We start from the raw sequence: 16,674 nt of genomic DNA on the forward strand, positions 1-16,674 counted from the left end.
CCAATATACAGTATCTACTGTATATATCCATTCCTCTTTTCTCTTTCTTTCTCTCTCTCTCTCTCTCGCTCTCTCCAACTACGAAATTACAAAGTGAAAATTTTAAGGGGGTTTGAACTACTCTGTATCTACAGTATCGATCCATTCCATTTACCTCCTTTGTCTAATCTAACCTATGTATCTTACTATTTAGCTATCTATCTGTCTATAAGAAAATACGAGTGCGTGGTTTTGACTGACACTGTTAAAGGTATTGAATTAAAACATGCAGTGGACTATAACTGTATTGCATCATAATGACGAGAGTATTTTAATCAAACAGAACATTATTCTTGTGTCAGCAAAATATTTGATTCAACACAAGTACAGAATTATTATTGTGCAAGTGGCCACAATGTTGAGGCCATTCACTGTCCACACAAAACTATTACACAAAAATATCTGACCTGATAGGCTGTCTGTTTCTCCGGCTTCTGTTCCTCTGACAACAGTTCATGTTCACCTTCACTGTCTGATTCAAACAGGTAGTACCATCCTGAATACAGAACTGTGGTAAAGGAAGTACATAGCAATTTTCTATACTCAATCTATCCATCCATCCATCCATCCATCCATCCATCCATCCATCCATCCTCTGAGCCACTTATGCTCACGAGAGTCACAGGCGTGCTGGAGCCTATCCCAGCTGTCATCGGGCCGAAGGCAGGGTACACCCTGAATTAGTTGCCAACCAATAGCAGGGCACATGGAGACCGACAACATACTCACAATCACACCTAAAGGCAATTCAGATTGTCCATATAATGCATGTTTTTGGGATGTGGGAGGAAAGCAGAGTGCCCAGAGAAAACCCACACAGGCGCGGAAGAACATGCAAACTCCACACAACGGAGGGCCGGGATTGAACCGTGGTCGTCAGAACTGTGAAAGCCAACACTTTACAGCTGCCCCACCGTGCTGCCTCTTTACTACATTTAAAATGTAAATACCATCAGAAATAAATGTCCAGATTCTCAGTGGCATTGAATGTGTGTGTTTGAAAGTACCTGTTGCATGGTCCAACCATGGTTGAGAGAAGTGTTCCTTTTTCCTCTTGGTCCTCATTTCTTAAAAACACAAATACACCCACGAAGGCACACATGTGTACGCCCACACATAAACACACACAAACGCACACATATGCATAAATCATTTTACATGTGATAACTATGTGAGTCCCAGGATGCACATGTCTGGAATACAGATACAGTGGATTCTCACATAGCGGAAAAAATGGACTGTCAGAAATGAACGTGTCCAAAAAAGTTTGCATTCGTTACTTACACTGCCGTTTACAAAGTCTACTAGTTCTAAAATAGTTCTAAAATTGGCCGTTGCTGTTTGCTGGGGTTGTGGTGCAATGCAAGCAGAGAATTATGATCACATGTTTCTTGGAAACAGATATAGTTGATGACTAGATCCAATTCCAAAAGCTGTGCCTCCCCTGCCTATGTTGCGGTCACATTGAATGTTGCGGTCACATTGAATGTTGTGCATTCACGTGGTGGCCATGTGATGATTATTCTACCTACTGTCTACTGTGAGTAAATAAAGCACAGTGCAGAGACAGCAAACAATATGGCTGTAATGTTAACTGAGGAACTCAAAAGTTTCTGGAGTCTGGAACATGCTATTTTTGGTGCAATATTAGTTTGTTTAGTCAAATAGTTCAGTTTTGGCAACATATTTTGAACAATGAAGCACAGTAATTCCTCTAGGCTCAGAGAAGTGACTTGCCTATGATTCTTTTTTTCGGGGTGGGTGTCCTGGTCAGCGGTTTGGTCAAGCAGAAAGGAGCATTTGTATCCTTGTTATGCCATGTTATGCCAGAACAGTTTTATTGTGTCATAGTGGACCTTTAAACACTCTGCCGTGGTGGCTTACTATTTTAATAGATACGCTATTTTCCGGACAACAAGGCACTACGTTTTCCAGGCGCTTTTAACCCTGCAGCATATTGAGCGATGCAGATATTTTTTTTCTTTTTTGTTGTTAGCGGCTATGAGTTTTATGACACTGCTACGTGAAGAGAACAGCACAACTTCAGCAGTAACTTGAGATGAATATGACATTGAGAGCAAGTGAGAGACTGAAATGGTATGTGACAGAGACTTTCTGAGGGCCTTCATCTCTGATGCTGAAGACGATGAACTTGGGGGTTTCAGTGAACAGGAAGAGAATAAATAAAACTGTGAACAGCAGGAGAATAAATAAAAACAATGACCTTTCTGTTATGTTTGAGGCATTTTATTGCTGTACAGTAACTGTTTTGCAGTCGCTGTGTCATGAACCAACGGTACGGGTCTGGACCCAAATGCAGGACTCCGAGACTAGAGCATGATGTTAGGCATAGTTTTATTCAAATCTGAGGACATACACGGTGTAAGCAGTCCGAGAAGGCAGAGATACAACAACGCTAGGCTAGGCGGGATCCAAAAGACATGCAGCAAGGTCTGATGACAAGGAGGCAAACTTGGAAACATGAACGAAGACGGGACTAAATTACGGTGGCACAGAATTGCTGTGACGAGGATAGCTCACACTACACTTTCTCTCGGTAGTGGAGATTCCTGCTGGCAGTGAATGCAATTCACTAACTCAAGCCAACGAACTGGCCAATGCCAGTGACAAAACTCCAACTGAATTACTTGGTCTAATCACAGTGGCTCATGTGAAACAGCTGAAAGCGGTGGCCAGGCCATGCCCCTCTTGGGTGTGCTCGATTCTTGCTCATGACAGAACTAGGCCAGGCTAGGTCAGGGGGCAGCTGGGGATTGGTCGCCCTTGAAGCGTGGTCATCAGGAGGCCGAGGATCGAATGCTATCATAGCAGGAGAGGGAGATGGCCACCATCGAGACAGGGGCGGGAGGAGGGCGCGTGCTGGTCGTCATCGAGACAGGAGCGTGGGCATCGAGTGGCTGAGGATCAGTCGTCGTCAAGGTGTGGATGTGGATCGGCAGCGGCTTGGTCTCCATCGAGAGAGGAGTGGAAGGCGGCCACGGGCCGGTCGCAGTCGAGACAGTCGAGTGTGAGGCGGCCGCGGGCCCATCGCCATTGAGACAGGAACGGAAGGTGGTTGTATACCTGCCGCCGTCGAGACACGAACATGAGACGGTAGTATACCTGTTGCCGCCGAGACAGGAACGGAGGTGGCCATGGACAGGTCACCGCCAAGATAGGGACTTGAGACGACCATGAACTGATCGTCGTCAAGACAGAAACGTGGGGCAGTGCTGGCATTCCTGCTGGCAATGAACGCAACTCACTAACTCAAGGCAACGAACCAGTGGCAAAACTCCAACTTAAATTCTTGGTCTAATCACAGTGCCTCATGTGAAACAACTGTGACCGTTGACAGATGTCAGAGATGAGACCGCCCAAAGCAGTGGCCAGGTCACGCCCCTCTTGGCCGTGGTCCGTTCTTGCTCTGTTTAAACTGTCTCAGCAGCTCTTGTTACAGGCCATGCTTTTTCAGAAGTATGTCCGTTGCTGGGCTTTTTTGTGGATGGAGTTCATATTCGTCTCCCACTTCAGGTCCTATGAGCCTCTCGTACTAGTACTCTATTAGCAACAACATACTTTATGATGTGGCACGGTGGCGCAGCTGTTCAATCCCGGACCTCCGTATGTGGAGTCTGCATGTTCTCCCCATGTCTGTGTCTGTGTAACCTGCCTCCTTCCTGTTGACAGCTGGGATAGGCTCCAGCACTCCTGCGACCATCGTGCGGCTAAGAAAATGGAAGAATGGATATATACGTGTAAGCACACAACAGTTCCCAGTTACTATTAAGGGCGATGCGCGCGTGCAAACCCCACCTCCTCTCCCGCCGCCGGTGGATCATGAGAAGCTGGTTGCTTCAAAAGTAGAACCTGGGGTAAAATGTCTGGCCACGCCTGCTATATATTCTCTACATCTAAACCAACTCCTCAGAAAAGCATCAAACAAATCTCCGCGGTCCATCTAATGGGACTGTTATTGATTGTCATTAGTGCCACGCCCCTCTCCAACATGTCAAGTTTCGCCTGTGTGTATTCTGGCTCAAACGCTTGATCATTGTACATTATTATTTTTGTTTTGTTTGCTCAATGGCGGGAGTAGTAATTACACAGAGCATTGATTCACTGTTACACTCGCTTAATTTGGCTTTTAGTACACAACACTTCCCGGTTACTATTTACGGCGATGCACACGTGCAACCCCCCCCACCGGCCGGAGAGGCTGGCTGCTTGACAAGTAAAAAAAAAAAAAAAAGTCTGTCTACGCCTGCTGTATATTCTGTACAACTAAACCAACTCCTCAGAAAAGCATCAAACAAATCTATGTGGTACATATAATGAGATTATTGTTCAATGTTAGTGCCACGCCCCCTCTCCAACATGTGAAGTTGTGTGTATTCTGGCTCAAGTGCACAGGCTTGAACATTGTACATCATGCTATTTTTGTTTTGTTTGTTTGTAATTATTTTTCACAAAAATCAGCCACAAAATGCAAGAGAAATGGGGGGTCGGAACAGGAAGCACTGGAGGCATGGCAAATGCTGATTGGCTGTCAGTTTTCCAGCCAGGCACATTGGAATGTCTGAGCGTGAGAGAAATTTCAACAATACTTTTCCAATGTTTCTTGGTCAAATCTGTGCATTAAAAGAAACACTGAATCCTCATCTACTAACTTTTAATGTGTGCACCCATTCCTATAATTTTGGGGACAGTCTTCCTTTATGACCACAATCATTTTTACAGACTTTAGTCGAACACCAGGTTGTGTTGGCCACGCCAAAGCTGCAGTCTCACCACTTAGCTGCCGATACGCAGACTCCTCTTTGATGAGGCTGATGACTGTGCTGTCATCTCCAAACTTCAGGAGTTTGATAGACAGGTGCCTTGAGGTGCATCTGTTTGTGTAGTGCGAGAAGAGCAGAGGGGAGAGGACACAACATTGGGAGGGGCCTGTGCTGATAGTGAGCATGGATAAGGTGGTGTCCCCCAGCCTCAGTTGCTGTTTCCTGCCGTCAGGAAGTTGTAGATCTACTGGCAGATAGCAGGCAAGACGCTGAGCTGGAGAAGCTTGGAGGAGAAAATTTCGGGCACGATGGTCTTAAATCCACAGCTGAAGTCCACCAACAGGATTCAAACTGCAGTGGGTCACTTGTGGACCTGTGATGCTCTTGAGGTTGTACAGCACAAGGCATTCAAAGGACTTCATGATCACAAATGTCATGGAAACAGGCCTGTAGTCATTAAGACCTCTTTCTTTGCTTTTTTTGGGACCGGTATGATGGTGAAGCATTTGAAGCAAGTTGGTACTTCACACAGTCCTTGAAAACTATTAAAAAATTTTGTGAAGACAGGAGCAAGCTGTTTAGCGCAGACTTTGAGGCAGGATAGGGATACAAGGTCTGGGCCTGGCGCTTTGTTGATCTTTTTCCGTTTGAAGATCTGCCTCACCTCCTATTTAGTGATGGTGAGTTGGAGATGTCGAAGTGGATAGTGGTGTAACTTGGTCGGTATGTGGAGTGAAAGTGTTCTTTTCAAATCTGCAGTAAAACTTGTTGGCTAGCTCTTTATTGTTGTCTACTGGGGGTGGGGGGCCGTCACTTGTAATTAGTGCAAAATTGACACGTAGTGTTAGCATTCAGCGTTTTGCTGCATAATCCTACTTTGCAATATTCATTTCTTTAGTCAGATGGTTTCTAAATCTGCCTGCAAACCATGGCTTGTTGTTATTGAACGTGTGGAAAGTTTTTGTTAGTACTACACCTAACAGAAACTGACATATGCAGTTTAATCTAGTATCCTTGTTGAATTTTCGAAGACACGCCAGTCTGTGCAGTCAAAGCAGCTTTGAAGTTCTAATTTTGGAACGATGCCAGGGTGACCTTAGTCTGATAGAGGAGAGGAATAAATGGCTCATGGACCTTTGTTGTTGCCCTGCAACTGAGTACATGGTGGATCAGTCTGTTTGGCTCTCCACCCGTGACCTTCCATGGCAAACAGAATCCCGCAGATTTACTCCATGTTTTATCGGTTTATTTCCCATTACTATATTAATCACTCCCATGTCAGTTCAACTCCAATTCACCCAGCCCCTTAAAATGTATCTGACCCACCACGTGTCATTATTATTCTGCTATCCACCTGCACCCTGAGCCCTTTGGCTGTACACTCTTTGCCCACCAGTGTTCTCAACAACCATCGCTTTCCCGGTGTCTCGCATCCTTGATTTGAGACTCAGGAGGAGGGGTTACCAGTACCTGGAGGACTGCGAGGGGTACGCTTGGGAAGGGGATTCCGGGATTTTTCAAAATCATATCCTTGATGAATCCCTGCTGTTGAAACTTTATAGAGGTGTCCGTTTGGGGGGAGTGTGGTGCTGTCATGAACAGTCCAGCAGTACCGCAGTACAGCTATCTTGTTGCTCCCCTCCTCCTCGAGCCGTCACCCTATCGGGGTGGAGGTGTTTGTGTGTCTCGATGATCCCAGGAGCGAAGTTGTCAGGGGCTTCGTGCCCCTGGAACGGTCACCCATGGCAAACAGGTCCTAGGTGAGGGACCAAACAAAGTACGACTCCAAGACCCCCTATGATGACTACAAAAATTGGATCTTGGTTTCCTTTGCCCGGACGCGGGTCACTGGGGCCCCCCTCTGGAGCTGGGGCTCGAAGGTGAGCACCTGGTGGCCGGGCTTGCAGCCATGGGGGTTGGCTGGGCACAGCCTGAAAGGGGATCATGGGTTCCCCTTCCCATGGGCTCACCACTTGTGAGAGGGGCCGTAGAGGTCAGGTGGAATGTGAGCTGGTCGGGGGCCAAAGGCGGGGACCTTGGCAATTCGATCCCCGGCTACAGAAACTAGCTCTAAGGACATGGAATGTCACCTCTTTGGCAGGGACGGAGCCCAAGTTGGTGCGTGAGGTCGAGAAGTTCCGACAAGATATAGTCGGACTCACCTCCGTAGGGGGACGGCTCTTGACTGTTGTTTGCGCCTATGCACCAACCAGCAGTGCAGCGTACCCACCCTTTTTGTTTTGTTTGAGTCCTTAGAAGGAGTGTTGGAGAGTGCCCCCTCTGGCAACTCCATCATTCTGCTGGGGGACTTCAATGTCCACGTGAGCAATGACAGTGAGACCTGGAAGGGCGTGATTGGGAAGAACCCCCCCCCCCCCCCGTGGTGTTCAGTTATTGGTCTTCTGTGCTCACCACGGATAGTCCATAACAAACACAACGTTCATGGATAAGGGTGTTCACATGTCTACTTGGCACCAGGACACCCTAGGTCACAGTTCGATGATCGACTTTGTGGTCGTGTCATCGGACTTGTGACCGCATGTCTTGGTCACTCGGGTGAAGAGAGGGACGGAGCTGTCAACTGACCACCACCTGGTGGTGAGTAGGCTCCGATGGTGGGGGAAGATGCCAGTCCAACGTGGCAGGCCCAAACGTATTGTGAGAGTCTGCTGGGAACAGCTGGCAGATTCCCCTGTCAGAAGGAATTTCAATTCCCACCTCCGAAAGAACTTTGCTCACGTCCCAGAGGAGGCGGGGGACATTGAATCAGAATGGACGATGTTCCGCGCCTCCATTGCTGAGGCGGCCGACCAGAGCTGTGGCCGTAAGGTGGTCGGTGCCTGATGTGGTGGTAACCCACGAACACGTTGGTGGACACCAACAGTGAGGGATGCTGTCAAGCTGAAGAAGGAGTCCTATTGGGCATTTCTGGCCTGTGGGACTCCTGAGGCAGCTGATGGGTATCTGCTGGCCAAGTGGAATGCAGCTTCGGTGGTTGCTGAGGCAAAAACCTGGGCGTGGGAGGAGTTTGAGACCCCCTTAATTCCACCAAGATGCCTTCCCACGAGGAAGCTGAGTCTGGGTGTTCTGAGGCGGGCTCTTCTATCTCTGGGGTTGAGGTCACCGAGGTGGTTAAAAAGCTCCTTGGTGGCAGGGCCACGGGGTCGGATGAGATTCGCCCGGAGTTCCTACTGGGTCTGGATGTTGTGGGGCTGTCCTGGTTGACACGCCTCTGCAACATTGTGTGGACATTGGGGACAGTGCCTCTCTATTGACAGACTGGGGTGCTGGTCCCCATTTTCAATAAGGGTGATGAGGGTGTGCTCCAACTATCGAGGAATCACACTCCTCAGCCTCCTGGAAACGTCTACTCAGAGGTACTGGAGAGGAGGGTCCGTCGGGAAGTCGAGTCTCAGATTCAGGAGGAGCAATGCGGTTTTCGTCCTGGCCGTGGAACAGTGGACCAGCTCTACACCATGGGCAGGATCCTCGAGAGTCCATGAGAGTTCGTCCAACCAGTCTACATGTGTTTTGTGGACATGAAGAAGGCATTCGACCGTGTCCCCCAGGGAGTCCTTTGGGGGGTTCTTCGGGGGTATGGGGTACAGAATCCCCTGATACGAGCTGTACGGTCCCTGTACGACCGCTGTCAGAGTTTGGTCCGCATTGCTGGCACTAAGTCGGACTAATTTCCGGTGAGAGTTGGACTCTGCCAAGGCTGCCCTTTGTCACCGATTTTGTTCATAATTTTTATGGACAGAATTTCTAGGTGCAGTCGAGACGTAGAGGGTGTCCAGTTTCAAGGCCTCAGCGTTGCATCCCTGCTCTTTGTGGATGATGTGGTTCTGTTGGCTTCATCAAGCCATGATCTCCGGCTATCACTGGAGCGATTCGCAGCTGAGTGTGAAGCAGCTGGGATGAGAAACAGCACCTCCAAATCCGAGACTAAGATCCTCAGTCGGAAAAGGGTGGCGTGCCCACTCCAGGTCGGGGATGAGGTCCTTCCTCAAGTGGAGGAGTTCAAGTATCTTAGGGTCTTGTTCATGAGTGAGGGAAGAATGGAGCCGGAGATCGACAGACGGATCGGTGCAGCGTCTGGAGTGATGCAGACTTTGTATCGGTGTGTTGTGGTGAAGAGGGAGCTAAGTCGAAAGCTGAAGCCCTCAATTTACCAGTCAATCCACGTTCCTACCCTGACCTATGGGCACAAGCTGTGGGTCGTGACCTAAAGAACAAGATCCCAGATACAAGCAGCCGAAATGAGTTCCTCCGCAGGGTGTCCGCACTCTCCCTTAGAGATAGGGTGAGAAGCTTGGTCATCCAGGAGGGGATCAGTGTCGACCTGCTACTCCTCCGCACTGAGAGGAGCCAGATGAGGTGGCTGGGGCATCTGATTCGGATGCCTTCTGGACGCCTTCCTGGTGAGTTGTTCTGGGCATGTCCCACCAGAAAGAGTCCCCGAAGACGACCCAGGACACACTGGAGAGACTATGTCTCTCGGGTGGCTTGGGAACACCTTGGGATCCCTCTGGAAGACCTGGAAGAAGTCAATGGGGAAAGGCAAGTTTGGGTATCCCTGCTGAAGCGACTTCCCCCGCGACCCGAAAAGAGGTAGATTATGGATCGATGGATGGATCTAGTGGCTGTATGTTTATCCTCCACCCCCTGCTTCTTTTATATCACCTTTCCCTTTTAAAAATGTGTGTGTGTGTATATATATATATATATATATATATATATATATATGTATTTTTTTTTAATTCAATGCTCTATTTTTAAATGTCAGTCTCTCCTTCCTGTCTTCATTGCCTTCTCGACACTCCTGCCTCCTTCACTATCAAAATGACAGTACAGTTAACAGTTAACATATTGAGTCAAAATACAAAGCATTTATTATTTGTTGTTTTCACTGGTAATATTTTTTCTTCTTCTGCAGGAAGAACTTCAGAAAGTTTATCATTTATTTAATACACGCATCATCTGTAACAGCAGAATTGCAGTCGCTCCAAGTGGACATCCAATGTTGTTGTACACCATCCCTCATCTCTTTGGAGGGCAAGATAAGTTACAACCGGTCACTCATGAGGCACTGCAGGCTTGTAAACAAGAATGCCAACAGAGAGGACCATATTCTTGTGATGAGACTTTATTCAACTTGTGCTGGCTTATGACAGAAAATTTCTTACACTCACCCATCACAGCAGATGAGCCCATTAAGCTGTTTCTTTTCCTGAGAGCTGACGTACTTAAAAACGTATAATTTTATATTTTCAGGATAATCACCAATTGTCAGACAAATCATCCTTCCTTCTGGCTCACACATTTTAAATTTATGGATGTCTGAGAAATCATTCATTCATCCATCCAGCCCTTTTCTGTATGGGTCACAAGGGTCCCAGACCTGCTGCAGCCTATCCCAGCTGCCTGAGCAAGAGGTGGATTACACACTGAAGTGGTCGCCAGCCATTACCAATGCACAGATAGATAAATATTTTTTTCAGAAATTATAATAGATCTGGATTGAAAGGCTATTATCACAGCACAGAGGGGTTTATCTGTTATAAGAGGAATTTATCTGAATGGAGCAACAGCTGTATTAAAATGTATGACATGGAAATGAAGAATGACCAGAAATCCAACATGTCAAGGTGTTAGGTCCATAGCACGGACTTCTCGCTCAATGTGGACCCAGAAGCTCACGGCACCAGGATAGAATGATTGAGACAGAGGCAGAGTTATTTTTTACCAAACTGCAGTTTGGGGAGAACTCGGGGAAGAAGAACATATTCTTCAGCCCGCATGTAAGACTCTCTCCGAGTCTCCCCAAAACCACACATTTTATTGAGCTCCAAACATAGGGTGGGGGAGAGCAGGTTTCACAAGACAAGTAAAGTTGTTATACAGAGACAGTTAATCTTCTCAAGGCCAGGTGTCCTCTGAGTAGACACAGTTCTTCCTGTTACAAAAACCCACAAGAATGCAGCTATCATAAATTTGCAGTCACCTTGAGCTCTCAAACTTCCCATAGACAAACAGCACACACACGCATCCCTGCACAGCAACAGAGTCAATAAAAGAGATTTATGACAAAAAAAAAAGGGCTGATGCTGCTCTGATAAAATCTCTGGCCAACTTCATTGTCTTTGACCAGAAGATGACGGAAGACTCTTCTGCTTCTGCAGAACTGCTATGATTAAGTATGGAAAAAGTTGAGTTTAATTTTAACAATAAACTAATTCCCAATTTCGTCATCCTCTTTTTGATCTGCAGAAATTCCAAAAGTTGAAAGTTGGAGGGGTAACCCTCAAGGAAAATATCAAACAGATCCTGAAGAGGTAAATGAATATTATATAATTTGTACAGAATATATATATATATTTTTTTACCAGTGATATACAATCGAGAATCAGGTGAAGATTTTGCACTTGTTTTAAGTTTCAAATGTCATGATCCTGCCGCTCCAGCCTGGGCTGTGTGGGTGTCCGCGGTTGCTCTGATTGGGAGGTGCACACCTGCACCTCATGCAGCCTGATTATGCTATGTATTTATATGACCCCAATGACAACTGGCCGGCGCCAGTTCGTTGATCTTCATGTCCCGTTCGTGTGCTCCGGTATCCCTGATCGAACCTATGTGTACCGACCTTCGCCCATTCTCCGACCACCCTTGTAAGCCTGACTCCTTTGATACTTCTGCCTGCTTTGATTGTTCCCCTGTGTACCGACTCCTGCCTGGCCGCTCACCTGCTCTCTTCGCCCGACGTCCCAACTACCGCTGCTGCACCGGACTGCCTGCTCGAACCCCGACCTCGGCATATAATAAACGTTTCTCCTTGAACTACCTGGCATCGTCCGAGTCCTGCATTTGGGTCCTACTCTCGTTCCGATGGGACGTGACATCAAATGATATTGCATTTATTAATACAATTGAAAGCATATTGTAGGCTGTTTGCAGACTTCTGAACAATGCTCTTTCTATAAACAAATATGGATTCTTGTGTTTGATAGATTCCTAACTGGAAGTTATAGTGTTTGCCAGATGTAATAATAACCAAGTCTCTTAATTTTGAACTCAGATTGTGTCTTGAGAAACCACGAGTGACGTACGAAGTGCGGCTACATCATGCTTTAAATATGGGCCTGACAGATGCAGTGGCAGGAAACAGGACGGGAGGAACCAGGATGGGCAATAAATATGAGAGACACATAGTTAAAGTTCACATAGTGAAATATTATATTTTAATTTGTTTGTAACATAATTTAAGAAAAAAGTTAGTTGTTCTCAATGTTAAACATGTATTACTGTAGACTGAATAACCTAATTTTTTGTAATTGTCTGTAGTTTGAAAATCAGTCTAGTTTCACACTGCATAATAAAGGTTTCAATCTGTTTTAATGGCTCAATTTCCATATAGCATGGCAACCTTGTTTCTATGTTCTAAGGCAACGTTGAATGTATGTGGGATTGTCACGTTAATGCAGTTTACGAATGCAATGTTGTTTCAGTTCTTTGGAACAGTTCTGTTGAACTTTCTTCAGAACACATTTCAATAGAACTGTAAGGAACATTTCTGTTGAACTTTCTTCAGAACACAGTTCTATAGAACTGTTCTTTAAAGCGTAAAAGTTCTTTAGAACAGTTCTATTGAACTTAGTTTGTTAAGTTCTATAGCATTTCTATTGAATATTTCTACAGAATTTCTATAGAACTTGGGTCCTAAAGTCCTATAGCGTTTCTATAGATTGTTTTTATAGAAATTCTTTAGAAATGTTGAATAGAAAATTTTTTAGCAGGGTCGTGACAACATGTAATGAAAATGGACCAATCATGAAAAATTCGACGCCCAGCAACAATTTTTGGTGTGTGCGTATCAACTGATGCAGAGGGGTCATGCGGGCCATTCCGTCATTCGTATTATGTAATGTGAGCATTGTAGGCTTCGCGAGCGCCAATGTAAAAAGAAGACTTTATGCATGAACTTTCCAAATTCAAGACAATGCCGCAAATACTGTTAATGTACAGTAGGTTTTATTCTCTGAATTTCATCCACTTTGTTTCAATGAATACAAAACCATGAGTTGCTTTTGAAACACCATGTGTAACTGAATTAAGAATGTAAACTTGGAGCATATTGTTAATGTCCGTGTTGTAATTGCAAATGGAGTTGTCTGCCTGTTGAGTAACAGTATTCAAAGCGCACAGAGATGAAAGGACACGAGGCGTAAAGAAGACATACACATTTCTACCATAGGGGTTTTGTCCATATGTATGCACAAATGAGTCTTACCCGCACTTTGACTCTGGTGGTCTTCTTCAATAACTTTATGTCCATCTCTGAACCTCTGCTGTCTGGAGCGGATTCTTTGCATTCTAATAGATATTGAGAGGAAGAGAAATTAGTAGTGGCATTGTAAATTGCAAAGCATGCATTCTCTACAGGTAAGACTATATATATTTTGACTGTGTCCCCTTTCTTATTGTATTATTATCCACCAGGTGTTAAACTTTAGTGTATGATCATGCTGAACATTTTTCACTATAGGTTATCCATACCTTCATTTGGTTGAGGCCTAATTTAAGAGGAAGTTTGCCCCCCCCCACACCCCCCCATGCATTCCAATCACTTTTTGCCACATTTGTGAAAACTACCACATCTGTTTGATTTGCAAAAAACCACCATACTTTTGGGGGAAAAACAAGACAGGGAAGGCATGACTAATGAGATGTTAATTTCTCATCCAATCACAGTACACATAGTGGGCACCATACTCTCCTGCCCCCTTGGTCTCATACTAAAATAAATGAATGGATGAAATGATTGGCTACATATCAATCACCCCTTCATTCACTAGTTGTTTTTCCTTGTGTGTGGAGGCTTCTTACAAATCAAATTAGAGGCATAAGATGAGGCAAGAGAGGCTGTATTTTTTTTTTCCAGATAGTTTTACTCGTGTAAGCATGACTTACAGGTCATACTGACAGTTTTAATGTGAAACAAAGTGTTTTTTTAAGGGGGAAGTTGGGAATACTCCCTTTTAAAACAGAAATGGCGAAGTATTTTATATTGTTAAGGCATGCTATGCCTAAACCAATTACGTGCTTCCAGTTATGGATGAATAATTTGTGTAGTTATTGATAAAATATAAATTACCACATAAAAATGCAAACATATGATGTGCCATCCACTTCCAGATATTGTTGTTTAAGACTGTTGCATAAAGCTATGATACAGAAAATACACAACATGGAAAAGAGCTTATGCTCTCAGTAAATAGTTCTTAGTATTTATGAATAACAAATAATTAGCACTTTAATAAGTACTCCTACATAGAAACACAAAATATATTTCCAAAGGTGCTATTGAGATGACAATTTCACCACCAGATGTTGGGAACAACCGAAGTCATCCATGCAGGCAAAGAAAGTACAACAAATATGCCCAGACATTATGTTTTGTGTAATAATGTAACACAGGGAAAATGTATTGAAGACCCCAACTGGTATTTATTTAATACTTTGTTCAAAGGCTTTGTATGAAATGGCAGGTTCAAGATGCCTCCTGTATGGAGAAAATAGTCACATGCATTACTCTGGTGTGTTTTGAGCCATTTTTCTACACAAGCAGTCTTCAACTTTTTAAGATTCCAAGGGTTTCTTTTTATGGACCATGAGTTTCAGTTCTTTCTATAGAGTTTCAGTTGGATTCAAGTCAGGTCATTGGCTGGGCCAGTCTAGCATCTATAGATCATATAATGCCATTTTGCTTTGTTTCTTTATAAGGCCATTGTTTTTCGTTTCTTTTTCAGTTGAAGCCATGAATTGGACTGGTGAGCATCTCGCTTTCATTGTGGAAACGTTTATCAAAACAAACGAATCTGTAACTGCAACACGAGTGTTTCGTTTGCACTTCAATCTTCGTAGACATGATCCCGTACTAGCTCGAAACATGATCAACTGGATTTGCATTGAAACGAAAATCAACCGCACAATAATGGATCCCATTTGAATGATTCAATTTTTAAAACATAATGAAACAGAATGGTATTATATGTACTTTTCAAAAATAAAAACACTTGTTTCTTTACGTTATTTGCCTTATATCTAACCTAGAAATGTGTCAATTCATTTTGCCTGACCCTGTAAAGAGGAATAAAGTTGATGAGCCACACAATTAACTTATGGGAAAGAGTAGTGGAGGGTAGACTCAGGACAGAGGTAAGTATCTGCAAGTAACAGTATGGTTTCATGCTGAGAAAAAGTACCACAGATGCATTATTTGCCTTGAGGATGCTAATGGAAAAGTACAGAGAACTGTGGTACCCGCATGCGTAAGTCTGGTGTGGGGGAGAAATGTGTTAGTATAGTATAGGACATGTATGAGGACAGCAGAACAGTGGTAAAGCGTGCCGTAGATGTAACAGAAGAATTTAAGGTAGACGTGGGACTGCATCAGGGATCAATCAGCTCTGTTTGCTGTGGTAATGGATAGGCTGAGAGATGAGGTTAGACTCCTTGGACCATGATGTTTGCAGATGATGTGATCTGGAGTGAAAGCAGGGAGCAGATGGGGGAACAATTAGAAAGATGGAGGAATGCACTGGAAAGGAAAGGAATTAAGATTAACTGAAGAAAAACAGAATATATGTCTATGAATGAGAAGGGTGGTTGGGGAATAGTGGGGCTACGGGCAGAAGAGATAGGGAGGGTGGATGACTTCAAATACTTGGGTTCAACAATCCAGAGCAAAGGTGAGTGTGGCAAGGAAGTGTAGAAACGGGTTCAAGCACGTTGGAACAGCTGGGGGAAGGTGTCTCGTGTGTCATGTGCTAGGGTGAAGGGCAAAGTTTATCGAACAGTGGTGAGGCCAGCCCTGATGTACAGATTAGACAGTGGGACTGAAGAGAGAACAGGAAGCAGATCTGGAGGTGGAAGAAATGAAGATGTTGAGGTTCTCTATCGGAGTGAGTAGGTTGAACAGGATGAGAAATTAGCTCACTAGAGGGACAGCCAAAGTTGGATGTTTTAGAGACAAGGTTCAAAAGAGTAGAATTTGATGGTTTGGTTCAGAAGTAGAAGCACACAGGTAGATTACATTTTGTTCTGACGATGTAATCTGAAGGTTACTAACTGTAAGGTAGTGGTAGGGGAGACTGTAGCTAGACAGCATGGGATGGTGGTGTGTAGAAAGACCCTGCTGTTGGGGAGGGAGATTAAGAGGACAAAAGTAGAGCAGAGAACCACGTGGTGGAAGCTGAGAAACGAAAAATGTTGTGTGGACTTTCAGAAACAGGTGATCTCTGTTGATTGGAGGAGCTGCTGAAAGACTGGACTATGACAGCCAAGGTGATTAGAGACACGTCCAGAGGAGAGAGAGTCAGTACAGTCTTGTTGCATGCAGTCACATAATGAGAATAAAGGCTTTTGATTGATTGAACTGGTTGATTAATGATAAGATTTTAGCTGTTGTCCTGGCTTTCCATACCTTTTTGCACCTCCCTTTCATCATGTGTTCAATACTTTTCCCCTGTGTCACTTCTCATTATTACACACAGTTGTTTTTCACATTTGTTTTACTTCGGTTTTTGTATGGATGGACGGGTTGTTCCCAAACATATGGTGAAAATTTCAAGTCAATATCACCTTTGGATATATCCATTTTCTGAGCCACTTATCCTCACAAGAGTTATGTTAGTGCTGGAGTTGATCCCAGCTGTATTTGGGAGGGAGGCGGGGTCCATCCTCACCTGATAGCCAGTAGATTTACAGAAACAACCATTTGCAGTCACAATCACACCTGGGGGGAATTTGAAGTTTCCAAATGATGTATGTTTTTGGGATGAGGCCGTGAACCGGA

The 16,674-nt window shown here is 44.7% G+C and overlaps 1 protein-coding gene across 1 annotated transcript in view; it reads right to left on the minus strand.

The window, feature by feature from the left end:
- piezo1 (piezo type mechanosensitive ion channel component 1 (Er blood group)) overlaps nt 1–16,674 on the minus strand; it is a 324,721-nt gene that overhangs the window by 100,414 nt on the left and 207,633 nt on the right. Inside the window, 3 exon segments of the mRNA XM_061837790.1 lie at nt 447–547; nt 1,047–1,106; nt 13,108–13,190. Coding sequence (XP_061693774.1) covers nt 447–547; nt 1,047–1,106; nt 13,108–13,190 — 244 coding nt within the window.

Source organism: Syngnathoides biaculeatus, chromosome 12 (assembly GCF_019802595.1).
Source record: "Syngnathoides biaculeatus isolate LvHL_M chromosome 12, ASM1980259v1, whole genome shotgun sequence".
NCBI classification, from domain to species: Eukaryota; Metazoa; Chordata; class Actinopteri; order Syngnathiformes; family Syngnathidae; genus Syngnathoides; species Syngnathoides biaculeatus.